Raw genomic sequence first — 25,886 nt, 5'->3', positions numbered from 1 at the left:
CGGGATTGATCGGGATGTTTCCATCATGGCGGCATCCATTTCAGGTTATACTTTTAGTTCTGTGTGTTATCACAGCGCCAACAGCAACTCAGATCATGTAAGTATTCAAAATTATGCTGACAAAGTATTAGGGAATTGTTGCTAAAGTGCGCGTGGCTCGGCGATGTGTCTGATCGCCCATTAACACCATTAGTTTGTGTTGTTTTCCAGTGTCATCATCCTGTTGCTGGCTAGCTAGTATTGGTTCCGTCTATTTACCGGTTTAATCATACTGTGTAGCTACAGAAACATGAAGGCAAACTAGTAATTTTAAGATTTACAGCTGCACATGAGTTAAATATCTACCTCAATACGAATACGTGCTATTTAAACATGGCTAAATGCTGTTGGGAAAGTTTGAGTTCCAGGAAATACATAGCAGTTAGCTACTTAGCAGGTTAGCTAGCTGCCAAGTCAAGTGACTTCCGTGTGCCTGTGTCGCTAACGTCTGCACTTCGACCTGTCATCTGATATCCGTTTATTGTGTCATCAATGATATGAAGTGAAGTTTACGCAGTTGATTTCATAACTAGGTTGCACGAAAGCTTTTTGTTTGTGTTGTTACCACATTGCTAGATTAGCTTCTTAGCCACGTTGCTAATGTCAGTTTTATTCAAGTCAAAACCGTCTAATAAAGTGATTGACATGCGTAAGAATATACTTCTTTTCCCTTTTTTTGTACTTGGCGTGCTCGTTATAGAAATGCAATCGATTATATATCCTTTGTGGTCATCGTTTGGGAAATAAACCTTTTACAAAAAGAGCAAACGAAGCTAACGACAGCGCTGTTTACATGCCAGACTTTGAAAAGTCGGCCCTGGACAGGTGGCTAGTTGTTGTTAACAAGTGTGTCTGCATTCCTGACATAAACAAAAGGAGAAAGGCAGTGCTGTTGGTTATTTACCAGCTGTTCAATTCTTAGTTGATAACTGGTTAACTGACTAATTGTTTCAGGTCTACATTAGTGCCCTAACCACAGTTTTGTCAAAATGTTTTTGCACAGGAGGGCTTCCTATTAGGAGATGTACGGGAAGAAGAGACTGTCAGCATCAGTGACACACAGATCAGCACTGTAGAATTGCTCCAGGTAGTAGGTAAGCCTTGTAACGGACAAAAACAAGTCTCTTTAGTTAATTATGGCTAAAAACCATTTAGCCTTTTAAAGATTGTGCATGTATGATGCTATATAACTGAAACATCTCTCACTGTTTGTTCCCCACAGAAATTCATAACCATGATCCTTGTGCACAGTTATTTAGGTAAGATATGAGCTTTTTATTCTCAAACAGCTACTATTATCATCAATATACATGTTGCCAAAATGTAGAACAGACACTGCTTTAGGGCCATGATCATTTCGTTTAGAACACCTGACATAATACTGTTGTAAAACAGGCAAAACAAGGTAAGGTAGGTTCAAGTGACATTTTACAAGAGCTGTTGTCTAACGCATGTAGACAGCCCAAGAGCTCCAGGCATGTATTTGCATTGTTTTCCCCTCAATATAAAGGCCCTTTGTGCAGAGTAGCTTGTGGTGTCTTAGTTTTTAGGTCATTGTAAATATACTGACAACTTCAATGGATAGATCACTCGCCTTACATGTGTTTTGGCACAGGCTGAATTAATCTGACATTGGACAGTAGATGGCCTCATTTGACAAGATTTGGTAAAAGAATTAGGTCGAGGCAGTGGAGGAGCAGGAACATGTTGAATCAGTTTGAACTTACTTGTTTGTTTATTTTTTTTCCTGTCTTCAGCTTTTATGACTACGCTGGCCAACTCAATGAAGAAAATCTCAACAGCATTCTTAAAGATAGGCGGAAAGTGAGTGAATTTGTTTTTTATTGTTCTTTGTGGCTGATGTCCTGTAAAATGTCCGTAATACATTTAAATCAAGGCAACACTACAACCAAGGCGACAATATACTGAATCCTTAGGAATCAGACCTGAATTTAATTAAAAAATGTTATTATTAGATTAGAAGTTTAGCCGTGTGGAAATTGTTTTTCAAGTCCTGATTTCCACAGGTTTGGTTTTAAATATAATATTATACAACATGTAGCATTGTTTTGAAATTATTTGAATAAGTAGCTGTACAGGTTTCATAATTATTTGTGTCAGTTTTGTTCCACACACTGTATTTTATTTTGGTCGCCCATGTACTTGTGACTTTACTGGATTGAACACTTTTAAAATGAGTTGTTTCTTCGGGCGTGTAGAACGTTATTGGTTGGTACCGGTTCCGGAGGAACACGCAGCAGCAGATGTCGTTCAGGGAACAGATCATCCACAAACAGCTGACTGAGCTGCTGGGTGTGCCCGACCTCGTCTTCCTTCTTTTCAGCTTCATCTCCACCGCCAACAACTCCACGCACGCACTGGAGTATGTGCTCTTCAGACCTAACCGCAGGTAATAACTGCATCTTGGCCACGAGAAAACACTTATTCATGGTACAATGTCAAACTACTGTCTGATCAATAAATATTTAGTCTGGTCCAGGCTTTTGATTTACATAGAGGTAGTTCCCACCCTGTCGATTTAATGCGGCTCTAAGTTCTTTTTGTACGGAGATGCTCAAATCTCATCGATGTCATTCAGTGTGTCGGTTACATTTATTCCGCCCCTGGCCTCATGTCATCTCACATAAAAACGATCCCAATGAATTCCATTCAGGGACGTGTACAGATTTTATAATTACTAAAGTAAAGTGGAGCACTGGTATAGGATTGGGAAGTATATTTATAAAGTTAAAACTTTCTGCATATGTGTGCTACTGGGGGGGGAGTTACGGTATATAAATAAAAATATTTCACACATGTATAACAAATTGAAATGAATGATTGTCTGTAATATTATATCATGGGTATAGTATCCATTTCCTGTTTTAACAGTGCTAATTGGTCATCTCTTCTCAGTAGGTTCAACCAGAGGATCACCCTCTCAATCCCAAACCTTGGCAACACAAGTCAGCAGGAATACAAAGTCTCCTCAGTGCCCAACACCTCAATCAGCTACACCCAGGTCATCAAAGAGCATGGGTAAGATACACTTTTCTTTTTTAAGGGGTGCGCTGCTGCCAGGGATTTATCAGGTGTCTCCTTGGTGGTGTGCGACCTCAGTGTTAGTCTGAGTTTACATTCATCAGCAGACATTTCAGTGACTGCCTGAAGTGGAAAGCTGGTATGTGACAGGCTTCACGTGCTTCTGCTTGTATTTCTGTGTCTTTGTGTTTAAACTGAGACCCGCTCTTTAGAAGAGTTGAACACTGTGTGTCAGTGTGATCTGAACTCTCTCCAGCTTCTGATAAGATCACTTTGTTGTCACCTCGGCTTATTCAGCTGATGTTTATATTACGTGTCAGTCAGTGGCATATGTTTGATTTATGATATAGATGGCATCCAGAATGTACCCGCTACACACCTTTACTGCTCTAATGCCTTTATCTTTGATGAACAAGCTAGGTGAGCTTATATATTATGTCTTGAATGATGTAATGGATATACCTATTGGTAAATATCTTTCCAGGGCCGAATTCTTTGACAAAGATGGTGTCATGAAGGATATCCGAACAATATACCAAGTCTACAGTGCTCTGCAAGATAAAGTGCAGGTGAGCTGGATGTTGGATAAGCTGGTGGAAGACGCGTGCTGAAATTGTTTTCTCACTCGATGACTTTGTTTTTCCTTTTCTGTGTGAATTCTTCTACCTGTTTGTCTTCTTTTCAGGCTGTGTGTGGGGAGGTAGAACAAAGTGAGCGTGTGAAAGAGAAAATTCAAGAGGATGTGAACAAACTCAAGCAAGAGATTGCTCTCAGGAAACGCAAGACGGCAGAAGAAGAGAGAAGTAGGAGCTCGTTTTGGATCCAATAAACTAGAATTGTGTCGTAAAATTTCAAATGTGTGCTGGTTTTGAATATAAACTGGCTTTATAGCCAACAGCAAAAGCACTCAGCATCGAGCTTCAGTTCTTCTGTGTCTATCCCTTTCCCTCAGATTTTATGTGCTAACGTTTTGCATAAATGTCCACATGCTTTACCCCTTTTGACCAGTTACACCTTTCTCTCTGCTCTACAGGGCTCCTTGAGGCCCAAAATGCGGACTCCCATCCCACTCCGAATGAGAACACAGACCCTTCTGAGGCTTCCCCTGTTTCCAGAATAACTTTCCACACACCCTCTGCTCCGGAGCGGCCCAGTACCTCACCCAACCCACCATCTTATTCTGACCTCTTGTCCCAGGGTGACCCTCTGCTCTCCTCTTCTTCCCCACCCACCAGTGCTGCTCTACTGCCCCGGCCCCAAGCCGTGGGCTCTCCGGGACACCCTACGCCTGGCCCAGTGGGGATGGGCCTGGGCCTCGCCGCCAGCTCTAATCCCGTTGCCACGCCCAACACCCCATACCTCGGCAATGGTGACGGATCGAGCTCTGACTCGTTAGACAGACAAGCCGCAGGGCAGGAAGATGACGAGGATGAGGATGAAGACGATGACGAAGATGAGGACAGTAGCGAATATGAGAACTTGGTGAGTGAAGCCGGTCATCTGCCGATGGTCTCTGCCAGCGTTTTAGCGCAGGGCCGGCCGGCCGCCCTCGGCCCGGACGGGGACGCTCGCGGCTCACAGACCACATAGAGACATGCCACAGGGTGTGTATGGGACACAAATAAGTGACGCACCTTGAGAGGTGGGCATCTTAAGCAATCAAAGATATAGACAAATATAGACAAAAGTGCCAGTCCTGAAAGTGAAAGGCATGCACAGGTGGTGTCCCGCGTTTATTGTCTTAGTCTGATCTCCATTTTAAGGGGAGACTTTGCTCGGCTTTGCAGGCTTAACGGGTGTGTCTCATTGGAGAGAAAAGTCGTCTTGTTTTCATTTTTATTTTTATGGAATGGGGTCAGTGTGGGTACTTCAGTGTGGATGTTTGGGCTCCCTAAAAGACAGGCCCTGCTCAACGCTTTCTTCTGTACCTTTTTGTTTCACTTTTGCATCACCAACTCTGAGCACCCACTCTTGCATTACCTCTTGCACTATTTTGTTTTGCCTTCTTTTGTCATCTTAAGAAAAGCAAAGGGAGAATGTTCTGCAGCCTTCAAACTTTTTTTTAAAAGAAGTAAATGGTCGTTAGCTTTTTTTCTTGAAGAGATCTATATATGTAACTAGAATTTCTTTAACGTGCACATTTCTCTCATTTGATTTGGGATTTATTAGATTTTCTTTTCCGTGCTCCACAGTCTTTAATTAATCGTACAATTGCCTATTTAAATGATGAAGAATAGATTTCAAGCAAAATTTACTCTGCCACTTCTATAATGGGTGCTTTTATTTATATATATATATGTATATATATACATATACATATATATTTTGTCAGATTATTAGTTAATCTAATTTGATTGACAAGAATGTCAATGTCTTGTTCCTCTCGGTTAACACTGAAATTGTATGCGCTTTGCTGCACTTAACACAATTTAAGATTTCTTTATTATCGTGCTATACCAATGCTGTCATGTTGTGCCACTTGAGTAGTCCTCTTCGACCCTGAGCCACATTCAGCTCAGCTTTTGTCTGTTGTACGGAGCTCACAGGGCAAACACAATGTACTGTAGCTTTACTAACCAGATGCTTATGGTTCCCTTCTGCTGCTGCAACACAAAAAGCCGCCACTAAAAAAACAACAAAAAAAACTGCATCTGTCTGTTCTTCGTCATATAAAAACCTGGCTGCTACTTCCACCTCACAGTGCTGGTTGTCTTCAATACTACTGGCCGTGATCATATAACCACTTCAGGCTCACTTCTCACTGACTTGTTCTCTATTAAAGTCACAATGGAAGGCTGACACCCCCTGTAGAGTGTGAATTGTAACTTTGGAAGCAGAGAGAGCGAGCGATCAACTTCCTGTCTCGGCATAGTCGACGGCAGACCTCGTGTATTTCTGACCTGGATGGGTCAATGTCACGTGTAAGGACCTGGATAATGTGAGGAAGACATGACAAAGCTTCAATACACAGTGCCTTCCACTCAGGTCAGTTTCTATCTGCACACAGAACACATTCACACATCCCTCTTGAGAGGGAAAGTTACAGTATAACAAACTGTGTTGTATTTGCAATAATTTGCCCTGCAGCTATGATGTGGTGTTTTGTCTACCTGAAACAATCCTCACTGCTTCCTAGAGCTATTTTTACTTTCACTGACGACTTCTAAGTGGACCTGTGTCTCATGGATGCAGCTGTGACTTTGCTTCCTTTTTATAATTTGAAACTGGAATTTTAACTGTAAAGTTAGAGGGGATCTGCTTAGTAACTGATCCTCCATGTAAGGCCGAGATGGTATGATGATCACGTCTGACCTTTCAAACAGCTGTCTCATCTGAAGACAACTAAGTAACAAGGTGTGGATTGATTTGGTGCGCGATGTCGGACACCCTCGCATGAACTGGTCAATTCTACACACGGGTTATATTCAGCATGGACAGACATTTGCACTGCACATGGAGGACGTCTTGAGGACGTCATGGAGGACGTCTTGATCAGCAGGTTGCACTCATGTGATTTTTGGGGTGGGAGAAGCTTTGCCTTGTGAATAAGCTCCACTTTATTTATGCGGCCTGTTTGTATGTCATGTTTTGTTTTTTGTGTAATGCCAATGCATCACTTATTGGGGGAACTGGCACCTAAAATGTTACTTAATAATCACCCAGAGTAACACAATCACACAATGTTAAATATAGATGGCAAAGTTAATAAGTTAGGAATATGGTTTCCTTTGAGTACTGGAATATAAGGAAATATATAATGAATGTATAGTAGACAAGGGAGCGGGTAGCACTAGCATTTAAACAGCACTTACTGTATAAGCTTGTCTCAGTTGAGTGTTGTGGTGGTTTAGAGCAGCCATATGTTGGTCCTTACTAATCCTTGCCGATGCTTCTAAAATCTTTCTTTCTGGCATCCCCAGGTGTAACCCTGACTTGATGACCAGAATGAAAATCAGCAGGGTGCTGAGGGCCACTAGTAAAAAGCGTGAGAGCACTAACATTGTTCGTATCCTATACCTTTTTAAGTTCCAACACAGTAGAGATATACACTCATGTACTCTTACTGTGGGGTCATTGCAACATCAACACCTCCCTGAAAGCACAAAGTCCAGCGCACAGCTTCGAACATCTCAGCTTTTATCTGGTTGTGTGTACTTGACGAAAGTAGATCAAGGACTTGCTTGGACGAGCACAGAGAATATGGTTCTTAAATTGGGGAATAATAAATGAGACCTGCATTATGTGATATGATATGCCTATGTTTTCTTATTGTGACAAATGTACCACTTTTAATGTGCAAATGATTTGACATCACACTGTTATTTTTCATCTTATACATTTATTTTGGATATGTATCTATGGGCTTTCCTGTAAACAAGTCCATGCGTTCATTTTGACTTGGTAAAGTATTATGATTCAAATTAATTTTCGGATTCTGAGTGTGCACATGCACGTCAATAATAACAATCGCGCTGAGAACTGTTGCTCAACCTGTCAAGCATCACTGCAGACTGCTTGCTGCAGTATTTTTACGATGACATCATCCCCCTCATCCCTTTTGAGGGCATAACACGTGGTTGCTTGGCAAATATGCAGCACACTGATGCACACATTTAAAAAATAAGCATATATATATTTACCGTAACTAACTGGGCCCAGTCGCTTAAAAGAACATAGTTTGTTGACATAATGTGTCGTTGTTGTTTCTGCGATATTCGAGCCGGTTTTGCGGTCACTGAGCCTTTTAACAGTTGGAATGAGAGGCGTGGACTCTGATTGGTCAGAGTCAAGGGATACACAAAAATCAACCAATCTGATTGGCTGGTGGATTCAGGTGGTAAATCCTGATCCTGCCTCCGACTGTAACCTAGAGCTCTCCCCCTCGTAGTGTATTTTTTTTTTTGTTGCCCTGGCTCGGTTGCTTCCCTCTCCCTGTGTGCCGCCATTAAAGCCCGTCGGCTCGGTGTTTGTTTTGGGAATCGAGGAAAAAAAAGGATGAAAATGATTTAAAGCGTCAAAGCAGACGTCCGAGGGACGGGACTAAGGGGTGGGGGTTGTTGCTCCGCGGTATGTATGGACCTTTCAGCTGCCCACTAAACGGAGCCCCACAGAAGTAAATATGCGGTGTTAGTGTCGGCCAAGTGAGAGAAACCCGAGTTCGGATTGGAGTGGGTTTCTCTGGTCTTGGGGGGAGGGAGGGGGGCTCCATTTGTTTTGGCTGCAGTTGGAAACTGAGGAGTGTAAACACAGCAAAGGTAAGGGGTTAGCACAATGTCTTGCAGAGTTGACAAGGGCCTTTGAAACAAAACATAATCCCGTAGTGTTAGCGGGCAGACGGCTAGCTCGGCTTTAATTCCTGGCTCTGCAACCGAACCAGCATAGCGCAGTTGTCATGTAGGATAACACACGGCTAGCTCGCTCCGTGGGTCTGTTTACACGCGACATGTAGCGTTAGGAGCAAGTGTGTTAGTCACGCAAAGTTAGCTGTAAGGCACACTTGATTTAAAACTGTGTTTTCCAGCCGAATGCATGGACTGTAAACACGAAACGAACTGCTAGTCACGAGTAAAGATGTTGACTAACGCTACCCTAGTTAGCTGTTAAACACGGGCAATGTTTCCGTGCAGATATTCTCCTCAAAACGTGCAACTGTGGAAGAATCGTATCCCTCAAAAATGTGTTGGTAAACTTAGAGGCGTGGTGCACAGTGCAACCAACTCCCAGCGAGTTAACTTTTATCTCATCGGCTTTATTTCGTAAATAACCTTCAGCATGTTGCACCATTCACTTTCATATGTGGGTGATAGGCTTTTTGGGGGTGAACTCAGTTTCGGTGAATCAGTTAAGTGTCTTAACCAGTCACGCGCCTCCCTGCTGGGTGTCTGGTTTCATATGTCCTTGTCTCCTGTTACCTAGCTCGGTTGTAGGGCACATCAGCCTGGTGTATAGAACTCACTGTATGCGTTTTAAAGCCAGTGTCGGGTTTTAATGGAACCGCGGAGATTCTGGTGTTGCAGCCCAGGCTGATGCGTCTTCGTCCTGGCACTGCATTGTGGGTCTGTAAACATTGCTCCCTTTGGTTTTGTTAGTGTTGGGTCAACGGCAAACTCTGCTGTAGATGTTTGCAAGTGTTTGACAGTGAATCTGTGGCAAAGGTAACTGTAATAAAGCGTGCTTTGTTTAGGTTTTGTGTGTATGTGCAACAATGGAGAGATTTACTACTGACAACCTGTGAAGTTGAGCACCATATTTTGCAATGCAGGAACATTTCTCTCACTTGTATTGTTGATCGTTTTATCTATGAAAAGTATTTGTCTTTGAGTTATAAGATACATTTTGTAGTCTAGTTTGAAACCCGTTGGACCCTAGCCCCATTTTGAGACCTCTGCTCGAAAATTGCATTCCCATAGTAAAAGGACTGTAATTCTGTAACTATAAGGTCTATTTTAATAATTTGTTTGATGTTATATTAAAGGGAACACTTGTGAGATTTGTTCAGATGTGTAAATATTGTGTATATGTTACTAGTTAATAGTAAATTAAGATGGCACACAGCTCAAATTGAGAATTTCCAGGTTCGCCTGGAAAAAAAAGCACTGAAATTATGAATATCTTTTTTTAATGATGCATCTGAAAGTTTAAACCTCTCCCAAATCATAGCACAACATGTCAGCAGTCTCTCTGCAAATGTTGACTTTGATAAAGTGAAGAATAAAGAAGTTAGCGAGATTTCAGTATCAGAGAGGTCAGGCGAGGTTCCAGCTGTTCCATTGTACTTTTATATAACTATATATTTCACTTGTTTTATCACTAATAGTGTTCAATCTAACCAAATGATGCCAAATCTAGCAGTTTGGCATCATTTTGAGAGCCAAAATCCTCTCTAAGACAGTAGACCATGGATGATTCTCATCTGAGCTCCAGTCTTCATGTGTGTATTGGAAGATCAGCCCGCCTTATGATTGGTCAATTTTAGAAAGTGACACCTTTTTAGATGTGTCAGAGTCTCAGGAATGCGGTAGTAAATGGTGTTGATTGAGCCAGTAAAAATCGAAAAAACGCCTTGCACCCCCAGGCGTAAAATTCCATTCGCAAAAAGTCTGACCCCCTCCTCTCGGGGTCCCACACCTTAGGTTGACCCCCCCATTCTACAGGAAACTGATGAGAAAGACAGGGCATGGGTAGCAGCAGTGTTTAGCCGGCAAACGGGGAATTATGCCGGTCTTTGCGTGATTCAACTAAAGGTGAGGTGCTGCTGGCTGTGATTTATTTCGGTGAAGCGGTTTGTTGTTCTGGCGTTTGTTTGCTCATAGCTCTATACTGGTTTCACGGAGAGAAATTCTGAACATGTCCGTGGATTCGTTGTCGAATCCTTGTGCTTTCTGGTATGTTGGTTAGCCGTGTTAGCCGTTAGCTTTTTGTCAGTAGAGCTCGCTGGAGTGCTTAGCTTGCCGAGCCATGGCGAAAAATACGTGATATTGTGGTACATCTTCTTGTACATTATATTAGTTTGTGTATAATTGTGTTTGCAGTATGTAAAATGGTTATGTTGCCCAGACTTTTTTCTTTAACTGAGTATATAACATGTGTGTAACATCATTATATTCGTTTCTGAAAAGTGCTTTGTACGACACGCTAAACTTTTCTCCGTAGCCCCTCACCGGGGGCTCTCGGGTCAGGAAGGATATTATTAATATGTTTATTTGGCATACCATTAAATAGTTTTTTCCTCTCTACCCTAGTGTACTGCTGGCTGCGTGATCTCCTCAAGAGTGGATCTGCCGAGCTGAGAACCCCTCTGAAGGGCGGGAAGCCTCCTTCAGCGGCGGTGCGACGATGACCGAGCTGGTCGCCAAGTGGGCTTGTGAATACTGCACATACGAGAACTGGCCGTCAGCCATCAAGTGCACCATGTGCCGTGCTCAGAGGCCCAGCGGGGGTGCCATCATCACCGAGGAGCCCTTCAAGAGCAGCCCTGCTCTGGATGCCAGTCTGCACCAGTGGGACCCTGCTGGCCTCAGCAACAGCCCAACCCAGGGGGGCTCCAGCTTACTTATTTGTCCAGACTCCAGTGCCCGACCCCGTGTACGAATTGCTGATATACCGGAGACTAGCAGCAAGTGGTCGTGCCACATGTGCACCTACTTGAACTGGCCTCGGGCAATCCGTTGCACCCAGTGCCTTTGCCAGAGGCAACAACAGCATGGGCAACATGCAACCCATCACGGACATCATACCCGGCAGCCACGCAGCCCCACAGAATCCCCCCAGACCTCGGGCTCTGGGTGCCGCCCTGCTCCCCTGGCCACCACTACAGACCCCTGTGAGGAATACAATGACCGTAACAGGCTCAACACTCATGTAAAGCGCTGGACCTGCACTGCCTGCACTTACGAGAACTGGGCCAAGGCACTCAAGTGTGTGGTGTGTGACCACCCTAGGCCAAACAGTCTTCTCGCTGAACCCATCGAGCTGGCGTCAGAGCCCGAGAGCCAACAACCTTCCTCAAAACGCATCGCGCAGGACAGGGACAACAGGAGAGGCGTTGTTGGGCAGGTGGTTGGGCAAGGAGTCGGGGGTGTGGTAAGTGGGGTGGTGGGTTGTAGCAGCGGCCAAAGGAGGTCCCCCCCGACCTCAAAACGGGAGTCGGAGGTAAACATGGACTTTCAGAGGATTGAACTGGCATCGGGGGCCGGGATCGGGAGCAAAGAGGAGCTGGAGGTGGACTTCAAAAAACTGAAGCAGATTAAGAACCGGATGAGAAGAACTGATTGGCTGTTCCTCAATGCCTGTGTTGGTGAGTTCCTTAAATGTGATTTACTCTGTTGTATTGCACATTCAGCTTGTTCTCCTGGTGTTTTGTTATGAGGTGGGTAATAAGTCAACAGAGTGATGTAAGGCAGGCAGGCAGGCAGGCAGAGAAATGGGCGAAATGCGAATTCCCAGAATTTGTGTGACAGCTTGATACAGATTTACCATCTGCAAGGTAATTGGTTCAAATACAATTTATATAGCCACGTCGAGGCGATCGTGATTTGCGTCCTCCTGATGCTACTATAATGTAAATGCTTAGAAATCCCCGGCATTCAGCTAGTGTACAACCTACACAAGCGGTGTACTGGTGAACGTGGAGTGGGAGGTAGGATGGACATTTTAAGAACAACCAGTGATTGATTGTTTGTTTTGATCTCGCACCACTATCTCACTCTCTCTCCCATGACTATGTAGAGATGCCCCTCACACCCACTCAACCTCCAGGCCGTTTTTCCTTATATGTGTCTTCGACATACAATTCTTCGGATGACACACTGACAGCACACATTTGACAGCCACGCATGTATATGATATCCCAAATGAAGCACCCGCAGTGATTAACAGTTGTCCGGGGTTTTTCATGCTGCTGCATTGCTTGAAGCAAAGAGATAATCGGGTGTGAATGTCAGAGAAACATCACTGGAGTTAGTCTGCTTCTGGTCCTACACTGGGTCTGTTACTGCATGTGACGGGGTGAGTTTCCTCATATCTGTGTAGCTTGTCCCCTCGAGACCAATTCTCGTCTGATGTGAGTGGCTCTGATTTCTTTCGGCATATTCGAGTATGAGCTTTCCTTATCTGATCGTAAATTTCTCCATCGTCAGTTGAAGGAAAATGAAATCGAAGCCATATCACAAACCAGCAAATTCACGACATATCATTTGGAAAACTAGGTCTGCTGCAGACAATGCTTTTGGTGATTGATGTCTGCTTATTGTTTCCTCAATTTATCTTTTGGTCTTTGGAAACATGGCCATTACAGTTTCTCAGAGCGCATGCTTATGGTTTGTTTATCAAGTATTTGACACCCCAATTTAATGCTCAGAGTATAGTAGACTGCCTAGTTTTAATTATCATAATATAGTGAGTGAGTGAATGCGATGTGACCTCGCTGCAGCCTCAGAGCGCACAGATGTGTGTGTGTGTGTGTGTGTGTGTGCAAAGGGGATGCAAGTGTGTCTGTCCTCTGTTGCTAGGGCGGGTTTCCCGTCATTGGCGTATCTACATCACTGTTTATAAACAGTGGCCTCAAATTTCTGATAGACGCTCTAGTTTCCTTCACTAATAATAGCTCGACCCGTGCAACAGAAGTCAAAAATACACAAGTCTTTGGCAACAACAACGGCCGTCGCCCCTATAGTGTGGATGGCCCGAGATCAACTCCCTGAAAGCGTATGGTGTCACTCATGTGTGTGGTAGCATTATTAATGTCTCTGGGTCATTTAGGTACCGAACCAACACGCACAATACCAAAGAAGTAGAATGCTATTGATGATACATCTACATTTACTCAAAGGACTAAAATTATTTTTCATTTAATTAATTTATTTTCCTGCAAGTTTGTAAATCCCTGAATATATTTGCTTTAAAAGCTGTCCATCAAATAGGAGTTGATATTTGTGGGTCCACTGCACATAACATCCATCCTCACAACTAGTAATGTGTCAGATTCAACCCTCGGCCCTTATTTTCTAAATATGAGCTGCCAGCGGGTTGCTCGGGGGGGGGCAATGCACATTGATCACTGTAAATGTGCCAGTGTTTGCCGAAAAGGCATTTTTAGAATGCTGTCCGTTATTGTTACATTTATGCGTATTATTACCAGCCGTGACAGCGATGCTTGTGTTCTTTCCTATTGAAGAGGGAACAACCACAGAGGCTGTTCTGAGCTCTTTGGCAGGTGTTTATATTTCTGTGTGTGTGTGTCTGTGGACAGATTTAGTCTCTGTGATCGCATCGCAACCATATAAGATGCAGTCACGTAACCTCACAAGTGGGTTGTTGAGATTAAAATGAAGGCAGAGTATGAAGATCGGTCTCAGCAAGGGCCCTGGAAGTAAGGGGTTAGGAAGGGGAGAAGGGGCCATCGACACCCCTCACTTTACGCCCCCGGTCTAATCCCATCAAGAGATGCTCTCTAGATTTGAATGTGTTAAGAAAGTAAAGGTCAGATGTCTTGGTAAAAAGCTCACCATTGCAGCAATACGAAGGCAGAGGGAGGATATTCAGTTATGATTGATGTTGTAAATAGTGGGGTTTACCGTGGTTCTGTTGGCTTATTTTAAAAGCTGTGGTGGACATGCTTAGTTTGACAAACCTTTTTTGAGATTACTACCAGAAAAAGCACAAAGTACACCCCCAACACTATAAGCCTGATTCGATTTATTACCAACAATTTGATGAACTATGAGAGAGAGCCTGACATTGCCGGTTCAACAGGACAATAATGTTTGTTGTTCATCATTCTTATGATAGAGGCAACCACTATCCACATCACTGAAAGAAATGAACATGCAAAAGACCAGCGCCACTTAGCCTGAGCTGTTCCCTTTCCTCTCCGTCTTTAAGTGTGCATCTGTTTGCGTATTTGCACCTTTTTGTGTTCTCTAAGAGACCTGTGGGTACAGTGCTGACGGCTGGGCCACGGGCACGCCCACACTAATGGAGTTTTGTGTGGAGAGTGGCTGTGATCCCTCTCCATCCCACTGCGCTGCCTTTGTGTAGTTTCTCTCCTGATCTCACAGTGCTAGCCAGCTCCACACGGCACAGCGAGTCCTTCCACCCACTCCATGTCTCTCTCGCTCGCTCTCGGGCTCACTCATACACAGATTATGCAGTTGAGCATTGTGTGTGTGTGTGTGTGTGTGTGGTCCTTTTGACGCCAGAACAAAAGCTCAACAGTCTTCAATGCTGCTAAATGTACGAGAGAATACCACATAGGCGTTCACTGTATTATGCTCAGATGTGTTTGAGTTCATGGAGAAACTGTTTTTTTTTTAGTCCACAGTTGAACATCCAGGTAGTCGATGTGTTTTTAAGAGGAAGATCACTATAACCATTTACTCAGCAGAATACCTTCAAAGCAAAATACTAGTATAGTATGTTTACTGTGCACACGGTCAACTGTTTCTATCGTTCTATTGTCTCGGTGAATGGATTAGCCCTTGAGTTTGTGTGCTAGTTATATTTGCACGTTGTGTAAAGAAAAGTAAACGCCTGCATCTGTCGGAACAAACGCATCGTTCGACCCTCTAAACCTGATGATGAAGAGGGGAAATAATAACTGACGGATTACAATGTGGCCCCCCCATTGTCTTTTTTTCCCCTTGACTTCAAAGTCAGTGAAGTCTCAAAGCTGTTACAGCTGCCACAGAGATAAAGCACCGTCTGATCTCTAATGTTTTATACTTCCTGGTTGAGCACAGAATGTCCAGTCATGATGTGGTCTTAACCACAGTGATCGACGTGTTCAGCGTATTTGAGCTGCATAATGCAATCAAAAGTAAACCGATACTCCTTTATTTTCCTTCTCACGTGTTGTGATTGATATGAATCCTTCTACTGTTAATTCTGTGTTTGAAAGTCTTCATACAAAGTAGTTATTGAGAATTAAAGAGTTATTAATGTGACCCCTTTCCTTCCTCTTTGTTGTGAAAGGTGTTGTGGAAGGGGACCTGGCAGCCGTGGAGGCCTACAAGTCATCGGGAGGTGACATCGCACGTCAGCTAACGTCAGACGAGGTGCGTCTATTAAACCGTCCCTCGGCGTTTGATGACGGCTTCACGCTGGTCCACCTCGCCATCCGCTTCCAGAGGCAGGACATGCTGGCGGTGTTGCTCACGGAGGTCAGTAGAGAGTCTTTCAGGAATCACCTGCAGCAGATACTGGCTGACGGAGCGGTGTGCATGCTGGTGCATAACTGGATCCTAAATATTTGAGGGACTACGGTAAAAATGACACCCTTGAATTATGGGTGTGATTGCGGTGGTGCTCGTTTCTGGGTCAGCGATGATGTCGCCTTTTTCTTGTGAAGTCTCTTAATCTCAACATCCAATGAGATCAGCCAGGAGGGATCACATGGGCAGAGGGTCTGGAATTCAACCACACACTCCTCTCCTTGCGATAGCTGTTCCTGTTCATGTTATGTTGCTAATAATAATAATAATGGAGTATTTTGTTAAAGATTCGGGTTCCCTGGTGTGTCTGTGTAACAGGAAGGCTCACTGAGCTGATGTGTGTGTGTGTGTGCTGTTGTTGATGGCAGCTCGCTTGCCGTCAGCACTGTGATCCCAGATTATCTGTGTACACACACACACACCTCTCCTCCCACGCTCGGTCACTGTCCCCGTTTCTTTTCCGAAGGGGTCAGTGACTAACCGCTGGCTCATGCCCCGAAAATGCTTCAAAGATGACGTCTGCTTGAAAACAGATTCCTTTCCTTTTCCCCCCATCTTGTCCTGGAGGCAACTTGGATTAGATTAGTGAAGGTAGATTTAGAACAGATCACTGAGTCCACAATGCTGGAAGAATCATTTATTTTGGAGCCACGTTGTTCAAGCTTATTGTCCTGTCGTCATTTTGCGTCTTTCCCTTCTTTTACAAAAACGCAATTGTTAGAAATTCTCTTGCTCAATTATCAGCCTCTGTCACACACTCCTTTATATTTGGATTATACTTCCCTTTCTCCTCTCTTCTCTGTAGGTGTCCCAACAGGCAGCCAAGTGTATTCCCGCCATGGTGTGTCCGGAGCTAACGGAGCAGATCCGTCGCGAGGTGGCCGCCTCACTTCACCAGCGTAAGGGCGACTTCACCTGCTATTTCCTCACCGACCTGGTGACCTTCACCCTGCCTGCAGGTAAGCGCCACAAACAAAGAATATAAATGTCTGAAAACAATTTGACTTGAATTGCAGACGCTGTCAAAGTGCACTTCATGTGCATTGTATACGGGTAACTTAAAAGCCGGTCCCGCCGTCTCCTCTGGCTCTGCCAACTGTGTGATTGAATGCTTGTTTTGTTTACTCGTGGAAAATATGAAATTGCTTTTTGTTGGGATGCTGAGGGGACATAATGCTACGGTTGTCTGTTTCAAACTGCAGAAGACGGAGGCCAATCTCTGGCTCACTGTTTCAGTATTGTTCTTGCATACCGAGTAGGCCAGCCCGCCAACGGTGCATGTCTCCCGTTCATGACTAAGCTATATTTGGCTTTTTTTTTTTCCAATGACACTGTGTAAAATTGCATACATTCAGTGCTATTTCCGTTGAACTTCATTGTGTGTGGAATAGCTATTAATGGTCCAGTCTGTTGCTGATAACGAAGCTAAGGATGTTTGTTGTGTAGTGTTCAGGACAATGCAGGCGTTGGCTTCTGGCCACTATAAAGAGAGCCGTTCTCTTCAGCTAAAAGAAATGAATGCAGCGACTTTGTGGAACCGAAGAATGAGCCGCTGTGTTGACGAGAGCTCAGAGCACGCAGCGAAAGCCAGTGGCCATTGTGAGAAGAACAAAAACATGGTGGCTTGAGTTGAAATCAGCCCTTCTCAGTCATTTCTATTAAGTGTTATTGTATTTTCAATATTATATTCAATTTCTGCCAATAAATCCCCTTAAATCCTACACAATGTTAACTGTCTCTGTGCCTGTGTCCGCTCTAATAACGCCCTCTTTTGATTTCTATCATTCACTTATCTTCTTCTTCTTCTTCTTCTTCTTTTCTTGTGTCAGACATTGAGGACTTGCCCCCAGCTGTTCAGGAGAAGCTGTTTGATGAGGTGCTGGATCGAGACGTACAAAAAGGTGAAATATTTACTCCGTCAACTTCATGACTGAGTGTTGCAGTAACACAACGATCACATGCTGCGCTTACATATGGATCCACTTTGAGAGAGAAAGAGAAACCAGATCCAAGATGGGAACCATGGTCTGGCTTGTAAAGCGGAAGGAGCTCCCTCACAAACTGTCTACTGTAATGTGAAGGCTGCCCAAACCAGGCAGTGTGTTACATTACTAGTATTTTCCCCGTTGCCAACTCAGCGTTTTACCTGCCTGCTTGTCACTTTGCCAGGCGGCCGGTCTTCATCGTGTGTACCAATTGTGTCCGTGTTAATCAGCCTAATTAAGTTTGAGGGAGTCCCCCGTCCCCCCACAAACACACACAAATGTACACACATTTAAAAGGTATCTGCAACACTTGTTTTCTTCAGTTTCCTGCTTATTTGTGTGTCCTGTTTAATTAGTACAACGTGTCAAATGTTTGTTACTGCAGCATAAGTACAAAGAGAGACATCAACCCTTGTTTCACCTTATTTCAAGATCCTTTCTCGGTGCGTTCACTTCAATAACGTCAAGTGAACAGAAAACCACGTCTCCTTTTTCAGGTTAGGGGATTAAGACGAAAGTACCACGCCACGGAAACCTGTGTGTGTGTGTGTGTGTGTGTGTGTGTGTGTGTGTGTGTGTGTGTGTGTGTGTGTGTGTGTGTGTGTGTGTGTGTGTGTGTGTGTGTGTGTGTGTGTGTGTGTGTGTGTGTGTGTGCGTGTGTGTGTGTGTGTGTGTGCGTGCGTGCGTGCGCATTTGCAAGAAAATAAACCAGGAGAGGGAAAGTATCATAGTAGCAATGTAGGATAATGCCAGACGGATCATTCCTAGAAGCTTTGTGTAGTTGTGTCCAGAATAATTCAAGATTTAAACTGAACAAAACCAAATTTCACATCCATACTCACGGTAAGGAAACACTGTTCTCCCACTATGAAAATGGAGCAACCAGAGAAACCCATGTAAGCAGATGGCAGATTGGAAAACTACGACTCACGAGTAATAGTTTGGCCAGTTGTTGTTTTTCGTTCAGTATAATTCAGAAAATGTCAAACTATTACTAAAATTCAACCGTTTTACCTTCAACTTTTTACCCCCATGCCATGGTTTGATGTTAAAAGCAACTTTCTTCCACCATTTATGCTTCTCCAGCATTTTTCTGCTTCCCAGAATCTTCCTCATCGATGGCGTCCTCATCGTCTAAATTGAGCCCGATCAATTTAGACGCTGCTCTTCGTTTATGGCCTCTGTGTGTTTTTTATACCTTTTTTAATTTCTCAAAGATATCATGAAATGTTTTTTTCTTCAGAGCACAGTTTTACGTTTATCTCTAGAAGGTAGCTTCTTCTCCTTCCCCAGGCTTGGACTCTACTGTCCTTAACCACACTCTCTTCTGAGTGTCTCTAGAAGGTCGTCTATTTCTTGGCTGAGGATTTTCGTCCTCTCGGAGGCTTTCATCTGAAGCTGTATTTACAAATCCTTGTCGTTTTGGAGCTCGATGTGGAGCTGAATTATATTTTGCCGGGCCTCTTTTTCTCTCTTCTCTGCCAATTACTTCTCAGCCATATGCTCACAACCCATTTTAAGCTCCTCCGCCCCCATTGCTCAAGACCTTATGACTCTCCAAAGCTCTGAGTTTAGGTCCACGCCAGACAAGCTGAACCCTCTGTTGGAAGCTTCCTTTTCAAGCCACATGGTTCTTGTTGGAGGACCTCGTCCCTCTCAGAGACCCTGGGCTCCTCCTGGGTCTCCTGAATATTATCTTCTTGCTGCATCCACAGTGACTTTCTCAAACTATTCTCCTTGCCGCTCATTTTAAGTTGTTCTGTATCACTGTACAATTGTCCTTCTCTTCCAGTGTGATGATCTGAATTTGGCTGTTGTATTTCCCACATATTACTGGCGGCTGTTCACATGCAGGTCTATTTGCGCTCTCAAATCCATTGTTGTCGGTGTGTTTAAGCGACGCTGTCGCGGTGCACAAGCACCTGGCACACGTCTTTTCTTTCTTGGTTGCTTAGTAACGGCAGAGTGGATAAAAGAATGAAAGCGGCACGGCTGCTGTTTTCCACCCGTTTATAGACCCAACATGTGTCGTCCTTACACAATACAAACAGGCATGCACACACAAGAGATCCACAGGAAACCGAGCGTTCAAGTGCTTTTAATAGAAGAAGTCTTCTGATGTGTTTTCGTGTCGTAATCTGACTTCTCGCTGTCATCTGGTTTTGAACTGTACATGCTGACCTGTGTAAACATTTCTAGTCCTTTTTAAAATGCCATCACCTGTCTTGCAACTTGGAAAAAAACCCACTATGGCCTCAATACAACCGTCACACACTTCTCACTACAATTTCTTCCCTTTTTGAGGTAGAATATTTAATACCGCTGAGATGGAGCACTCAACTTCTCTTCCCCTCTTGTTCAGAACTCGAAGAGGAGTCGCCCATCATCAACTGGTCCCTGGAGCTCGGGACCCGGTTGGACAGTCGGTTGTACGCCCTGTGGAACCGCACGGCCGGGGACTGTCTCCTGGACTCCGTGCTGCAGGCCACGTGGGGCATCTATGACAAGGACTCGGTGCTCCGCAAGACCCTCCATGACAGCCTGCACGACTGTTCTCACTGGTGAGTCCTGCAGGCCGGGGACTAGGAGAGCACATTACAGCGTGTTGTTGTCCTGCAGGCCGGGGACTAGGAGAGCACATTACAGCGTGTTATTGTCCTGCAGGCCGGGGACTAGGAGAGCACATTACAGCGTGTTATTGTCCTGCAGGCCGGGGACTAGGAGAGCACATTACAGCGTGTTGTTGTCCTGCAGGCCGGGGACTAGGAGAGCACATTACAGCGTGTTGTTGTCCTGCAGGCCGGGGACTAGGAGAGCACATTACAGCGTGTCGTTGTCCTGCAGGCCGGGGACTAGGAGAGCACATTACAGCGTGTTATTGTCCTGCAGGCCGGGGACTAGGAGAGCACATTACAGCGTGTTATTGTTCCTTTAAAAGACAACCTGTGAACGTTACGGCATGCTGCACCTAGTCTCAGGCCTGTTAGTACTGTTTAGCAGACTGAATGACATAATGCACCACACACCAATAGTAGAGAGGTACTGGCGTCAGCTGTGGTGGTGAGTTGGTGCTCACATGCTGCTTTTCAGGAGACTGTTTTTAATTAGCTGAAACCTTAATTTGGGCAAACAAGGTGAATATACTGCATTTTTGTATATATATATAAACTGCAGAAAGTGTTTTTTCACTAAATTCTTGACCATTGCAGCTTTAGCAAAACACCCATATCTCATTCATGTTTATCTTTATACTTTAAACATTTAGCCGACGGTTTTCCACAGTAATGTTTACAAAAAAGGGAGCAGGTTGACTTTTAGTGTCTCGCTCAAGGAGCTCGAAACAGCTGAATACTTGTATTTACATTCAATGTTCTTAAGTTACGTTTTGTTTTCCTTTTAACATTGCATGGCTATGTTTGAAAGTGGGACATGTGGTTCAGAGGTTGGGATATATACACACAAATCCAGTCTGGATTGTCGCCTCATGCCGAGATCTGAGGCTTTGATCTAGAAAGGAGAGGCTTTGATTGGGGACTTAGACCAGTCACACACATTTTAGTGGAAATAAATAAAGTCTTGAGTGCAAAGTTGGGAGCGCTGGAACAATTTACAGCCTGTGCTGATTCTACTTGAACACAAAAGAACTGTGTGACTTAAGTCTATTTCTAAGAAAGTGTTGGTTCTGAAGTGAGAAAATTACTATTTAGATACGAGTAATTGCCATCCAACCTAAACCCCAACACAGATGAATAGCAGTCACACGCCTTTCAGCACAGAGAGGTCAATTAATGTCAACAGACAAAACAGTATTTGTGTGTGTGTGTGTGCAGGTTTTACACCCGCTGGAAGGAGTGGGAGTCGTGGTATTCCCAGAGCTTCGGCCTGCACTTTTCCCTCCGGGAGGAACAGTGGCAGGAGGACTGGGCTTTCATCCTTTCCCTGGCTAGTCAGGTACATGCACATGAAGACAAACATTAACATGATGGACAGGATCTTGATGTGTTTAGAATGTGACATACAAATGATGCATGAATTATGTCAAATGCTTTAATGCTCTTACCGCAGTATACTTAATCTGTAATTCCCTTTGAAAGTGCATCCCGCCTGGAATGTACAGTATATTTAATAATCCTTGCTTTGTAGTTTCACGGAGCCCCAGCTCTCTAACTATTTTTATCCCCCTTTTGTGTCGCATTTTCTTTTACAGCCTGGATCCAGCTTGGAGCAGACCCACATTTTCGTTCTTGCACACATTCTTCGTAGGCCTATTATCGTCTATGGAGTGAAGTATTACAAAAGTTTCCGTGGCGAAACGCTCGGTTACACCCGTTTTCAAGGTGAGGAGTTATTGGACTGTTTGGACTGAGGTTGTTTTGGGTGAATATCATTATGGCAGTAGTGTCCATATCTTACATAGCTGACATAACTGCCCCTCCGGACTGTCAGTAATTGCTATTTATAACATGTATCAGGCTAGTTCCTTTTATTGAAATGGTATTTAAGTACGGTGTGACCTGAAGTAACATAAACAACATGACAAAACACACACACTTGTCATTGGAGCAGAGGAATTACAGATCCTAAACAGGGAAAAGTCCTGCATTCAAAACGTTACTCAAGTAATAAGTGTGTAAGTATCATCAACAAAATGTATTTTAGTCAGTTAGTATGAAATTCAAACTAATTATTCATTATGCAGAAAAATATTCCCTGTCAATGTTACTATTATATATTTAAAAATATATTATATTGTGTTTTTGGATAAATATTATTGCTGCAATCTTATGAATGTTGCATTTTACTGCTGTGTTTAAAGTTGTTCTAATTTGTACTCCTTTTATCTCATGTTTAATCTACAATAATTTATCAGATTCTAAGAGGTCATCATGTAGCGTCACTGTCCTGTGAGAACCATGTATCTCTAAAAGGACAACTTTGTGACAATGCATTTTCCAGCTGATCCAAGGTGCTTTTTAAATTTGGACTAAAATACAAGTACCTCCAATTTGTACTAAAGTAGTACAGTACTTGAGTAAATGTACTAAGTTGTCCACCGCTGCATAGGAGTACACGTAGAAGTGATGCTGTTGAGTTCGTCACACACACACACACGCATCTAGACGGATGTGAACATGTGTAAACCATCAGAAACAATCCCGTGAGCGTGGAGGGCCGGGTCTACGTTTACGGCGGGCAGTAAAACAGCCTGCTTTCAGTTTGTCTGCTGAGTGATGCTGCACAGGGGATGATGAAAGTGCTCCGTAATGGCCAACTGCTTGTAGTAAAGCCGGCCTGATGGATCCGTGATTTACTGTCGCCGGAAGCCGATGTAAAACACACAGAGGGAGGCGTGCATATGGTTGCACGCCTCCCTCAGTTAACATGGTGACCAAGTGAACCCAGTAAAAACACAGTTACTGGAAGAGGAGAATAGACTTCTCAATTATCATGGAAGTGGAGAAATATAAAATATGAGCAGATGTGTGCAAGTCAGTCACACTGTGACGAGCGCAAATTAAACGTCCGAGGTGAAAGACCCGCCCGCTGCTTCAACAAGTCATAGAAATGTCATAAAAAAATCATAGTATGTCACAAATATACCATAGTATCAAGAACATGTCATTTATAAAGTAGGGTATGTCATAAAAAAAATCATAGTATAGTATATCATAAGTCATAGTGTGGTAGGTCACACTTTTATACACAGTTATATACAATGTCAATATTGACAGTTTAGTCATAGAAAGTCATCGTACATTAGGTCATGAAAAGCCTAATGTACTATGACTTTTCAGAGTACACATAGCCTGGATCAGCGTCCCCTCAACCAACTTTACATTTTAGATCATAAATACATAATGCATTATTAAAACTCTCTCCTTCTCCCTCCAGGTGTGTACTTGCCCCTTTTGTGGGAGCAGAGTTTCTGCTGGAAGAGCCCCATCGCGCTGGGCTACACGCGGGGCCACTTTTCAGCACTGGTGGCCATGGAGAACGATGGCTTCGACAATCGCGGCGCGGGCGCCAACCTCAACACGGACGACGACGTGACCGTCACGTTCCTGCCGTTGGTCGACAGTGAGAGGAAGCTGCTTCACATTCACTTCCTCTCAGCGCAGGAAGTAAGGACTCTCCCCCACTGTGTCTACAATTTTGGTTGATGTTATGAAATCGGTTCACTTGCAGCTTTGCGTAGTTGGTTTCCATCCTCTGTGTCAGTGCTAGTTTAAGAGACGATGCTTCAGCAGGAGTACGTGATATCCTCAACTTAGGCGAGTGATATTGCTCCCTCTGATGGCCTTATGTGTTTCCCCGTGTCCTTCAGATGGGTAATGAAGAGCAACAGGAGAAGCTGCTGCGGGAGTGGTTGGACTGCTGTGTGACGGAGGGCGGGGTTCTGGTGGCTCTTCAGAAAAGCTCCCGCCGCCGCAACCACCCGCTCGTTACCCAGATGGTGGAGAAGTGGCTGGACGGCTACCGGCAGATTCGCCCCTGTGCCTCTTTGTCTGACGGCGAAGAGGAGGAAGACGACGATGACGAGTGACAAAACTGAAGCGCGGGGAGGGGAGTTATTTTTTTTATTTCTTTTTTCCTTTCCTTACACGGACAAACTGTGAAAGCCTTCAGGAGAAGACAGGGAACCACGAGCCCCCACCCACCACCTCTAACAGGAGACACTGCTACTCCTCTAGCACATGCAGGCACTCGGACAAACACTTAGAACACATCGAACACTTAACTCGGACAAAGAGGAGACGGAACAACTCAACTGCTGCCAAACACAGATTTGGGGAGAGGATAAAGGTTTACAAATGCAAATAACCTTTGGTTGTGTTTTGATTTTCAAATGTTAAGGAAAAAAGGATTCTTTATCCATAGATGTAAATGCATGTGGTTGTTTTAAAAAAAAAGAGTATAAGGAAATATACCAGCATTGATTCAAATCAACACTTTATATCCGTTCAGTGTGGGCACTGACAAAAGCACACTTCCAAATTGAACTTTTTGACGTTTTAAGAGTTGGCTTATTTAGCTATTTGTTTTTGAATGGGCTGGGACGAAGCCAATAAATATCATTATCTTTAGAAAACCAGAGATTGTGTAATACTAAATGACTTAAATCCTTATTACTAAGCATTGCACATTTATTAAAACATTTCTATATAAATACAGTATCATTGCTTGAATTAAGGTCGTATATGAAGCTCTTGAAAAGGGAGATTTTTCCCCTCACAAGTCAAATCTACACTCATTACGTTTGAACACACAAACATTCATGTTGGATCTTTTGGTTTACCTTTTTTCAGACTGACTGAACTGAGAAGTTGTGTGCGTGCGTGTTTAATTTTTTTCTTCTCTGAACTTGCTCGACATATTTATTATTTGGAAACTTATATGAGCTAAGAACAGCTTTCTTCTGTATGTTTGTTTTTTGTGGTTTTGTTAATTATTTTCTCAAACTTGATGAAGACTCGTTGCACAGAAACACTGTTGCTGTGAAGAAATGACCATCAATGAGAAGTTTACTTGCGTTGTGTGTGTGTGTGTGTGTGTGTGTGTGTGTGATTTAGTATCTCATCTGGATGCCTGAAATCTGGTGCTTTTTTTTTTTTGGGCAGGCGAGTTTGAGACACTAACCCCCAAGTCCCACTTGTCTCATCGTTGTCTCCTATTTCCTCTTTGTCCCTTTTTTCTTCATAGCATTTGTTGTCAAGCTCACCCTCATGGTACATGTCGGTCCTCCTCTGTAACGCCCGTTTGTTGTCATTGTGTGAACCCATCTTTACGTTTTTGATTACGGTCGTTGTGAGACTGCAACATATGAAACCAAAGCTGACAGGAAAAAAAGACGAAAAAACACGAGTTGTTACTTTTTTTGCTGTGAATGTTTTGCTTTTTGTTTTTCTTGCCATTGCGTACTGTAACTTCTTTTGTGTTCCATTCAAGTTAAACACGTTTTGAGCATCACTTCTATGTTGCTTTGTATTTATGCAATAGTTGCAGTTGTGACTATGATGGTTTGTGGATTTAGGCCTGACTTTACTATACAGAGTGTAACGCAATGAACAGGCAAAATAAGGAAAAAAAAATAAAGGAAACCCTTTTTGAA

The 25,886-nt window shown here is 43.6% G+C and overlaps 2 protein-coding genes across 4 annotated transcripts; both read left to right on the top strand.

Annotated features, from left to right (window-relative positions):
• The first annotated feature begins 21 nt into the window (after positions 1-21).
• On the top strand, positions 22-7,321 carry abraxas2 (abraxas 2, BRISC complex subunit). Of its 2 annotated transcripts, none has more exons than XM_079168728.1 (9): positions 22-97; positions 1,043-1,133; positions 1,262-1,298; positions 1,797-1,863; positions 2,259-2,449; positions 2,956-3,078; positions 3,566-3,650; positions 3,767-3,884; positions 4,115-7,321. In XM_079168728.1, exons 1-9 carry the CDS (start codon positions 26-28, stop codon positions 4,669-4,671), a joined length of 1,341 nt encoding a protein of 446 aa, XP_079024854.1. In that variant the 5' UTR covers positions 22-25; the 3' UTR covers positions 4,672-7,321. The 2 variants fall into 2 exon arrangements, with proteins under 2 accessions (XP_079024854.1, XP_079024855.1); XM_079168729.1 differs by having other exon boundaries at positions 2,959-3,078; positions 4,115-4,678.
• zranb1b (zinc finger, RAN-binding domain containing 1b) lies at positions 5,926-25,886 on the top strand. Of its 2 annotated transcripts, none has more exons than XM_079168727.1 (10): positions 5,926-6,066; positions 10,824-11,878; positions 15,553-15,740; positions 16,597-16,750; positions 17,621-17,692; positions 20,139-20,337; positions 21,607-21,727; positions 21,984-22,113; positions 23,669-23,898; positions 24,102-25,886. In XM_079168727.1, exons 2-10 carry the CDS (start codon positions 10,918-10,920, stop codon positions 24,318-24,320), a joined length of 2,274 nt encoding a protein of 757 aa, XP_079024853.1. In that variant the 5' UTR covers positions 5,926-6,066; positions 10,824-10,917; the 3' UTR covers positions 24,321-25,886. The 2 variants fall into 2 exon arrangements, with proteins under 2 accessions (XP_079024853.1, XP_079024852.1); XM_079168726.1 differs by lacking the exon at positions 5,926-6,066 and adding an exon at positions 8,069-8,336.

The sequence above is a fragment of the Pholis gunnellus genome, assembly GCF_910591455.1.
Source record: "Pholis gunnellus genome assembly, chromosome: 11".
In the NCBI taxonomy this organism is placed as follows: domain Eukaryota; kingdom Metazoa; phylum Chordata; class Actinopteri; order Perciformes; family Pholidae; genus Pholis; species Pholis gunnellus.
The sequence above is the reverse complement of the archived record's forward strand: the minus strand, read 5'-3'. Positions and strand labels throughout refer to the sequence as shown.

Bases quoted from the DNA above. Each gene is read 5' to 3' on its own strand.
- zranb1b (XM_079168727.1), top strand. From the start codon at position 10,918: ATGACCGAGCTGGTCGCCAAGTGGGCTTGTGAATACTGCACATACGAG. The intron at 20,338-21,606 runs GTGAGTCCTGCA...GTGTGTGTGCAG, and splicing joins CTGCACGACTGTTCTCACTG to GTTTTACACCCGCTGGAAGG. The intron at 21,728-21,983 runs GTACATGCACAT...TTTCTTTTACAG, and splicing joins TCCTTTCCCTGGCTAGTCAG to CCTGGATCCAGCTTGGAGCA.
- abraxas2 (XM_079168728.1), top strand. From the start codon at position 26: ATGGCGGCATCCATTTCAGGTTATACTTTTAGTTCTGTGTGTTATCAC. The intron at 1,299-1,796 runs GTAAGATATGAG...TCCTGTCTTCAG, and splicing joins CCTTGTGCACAGTTATTTAG to CTTTTATGACTACGCTGGCC. The intron at 3,079-3,565 runs GTAAGATACACT...ATATCTTTCCAG, and splicing joins CAGGTCATCAAAGAGCATGG to GGCCGAATTCTTTGACAAAG.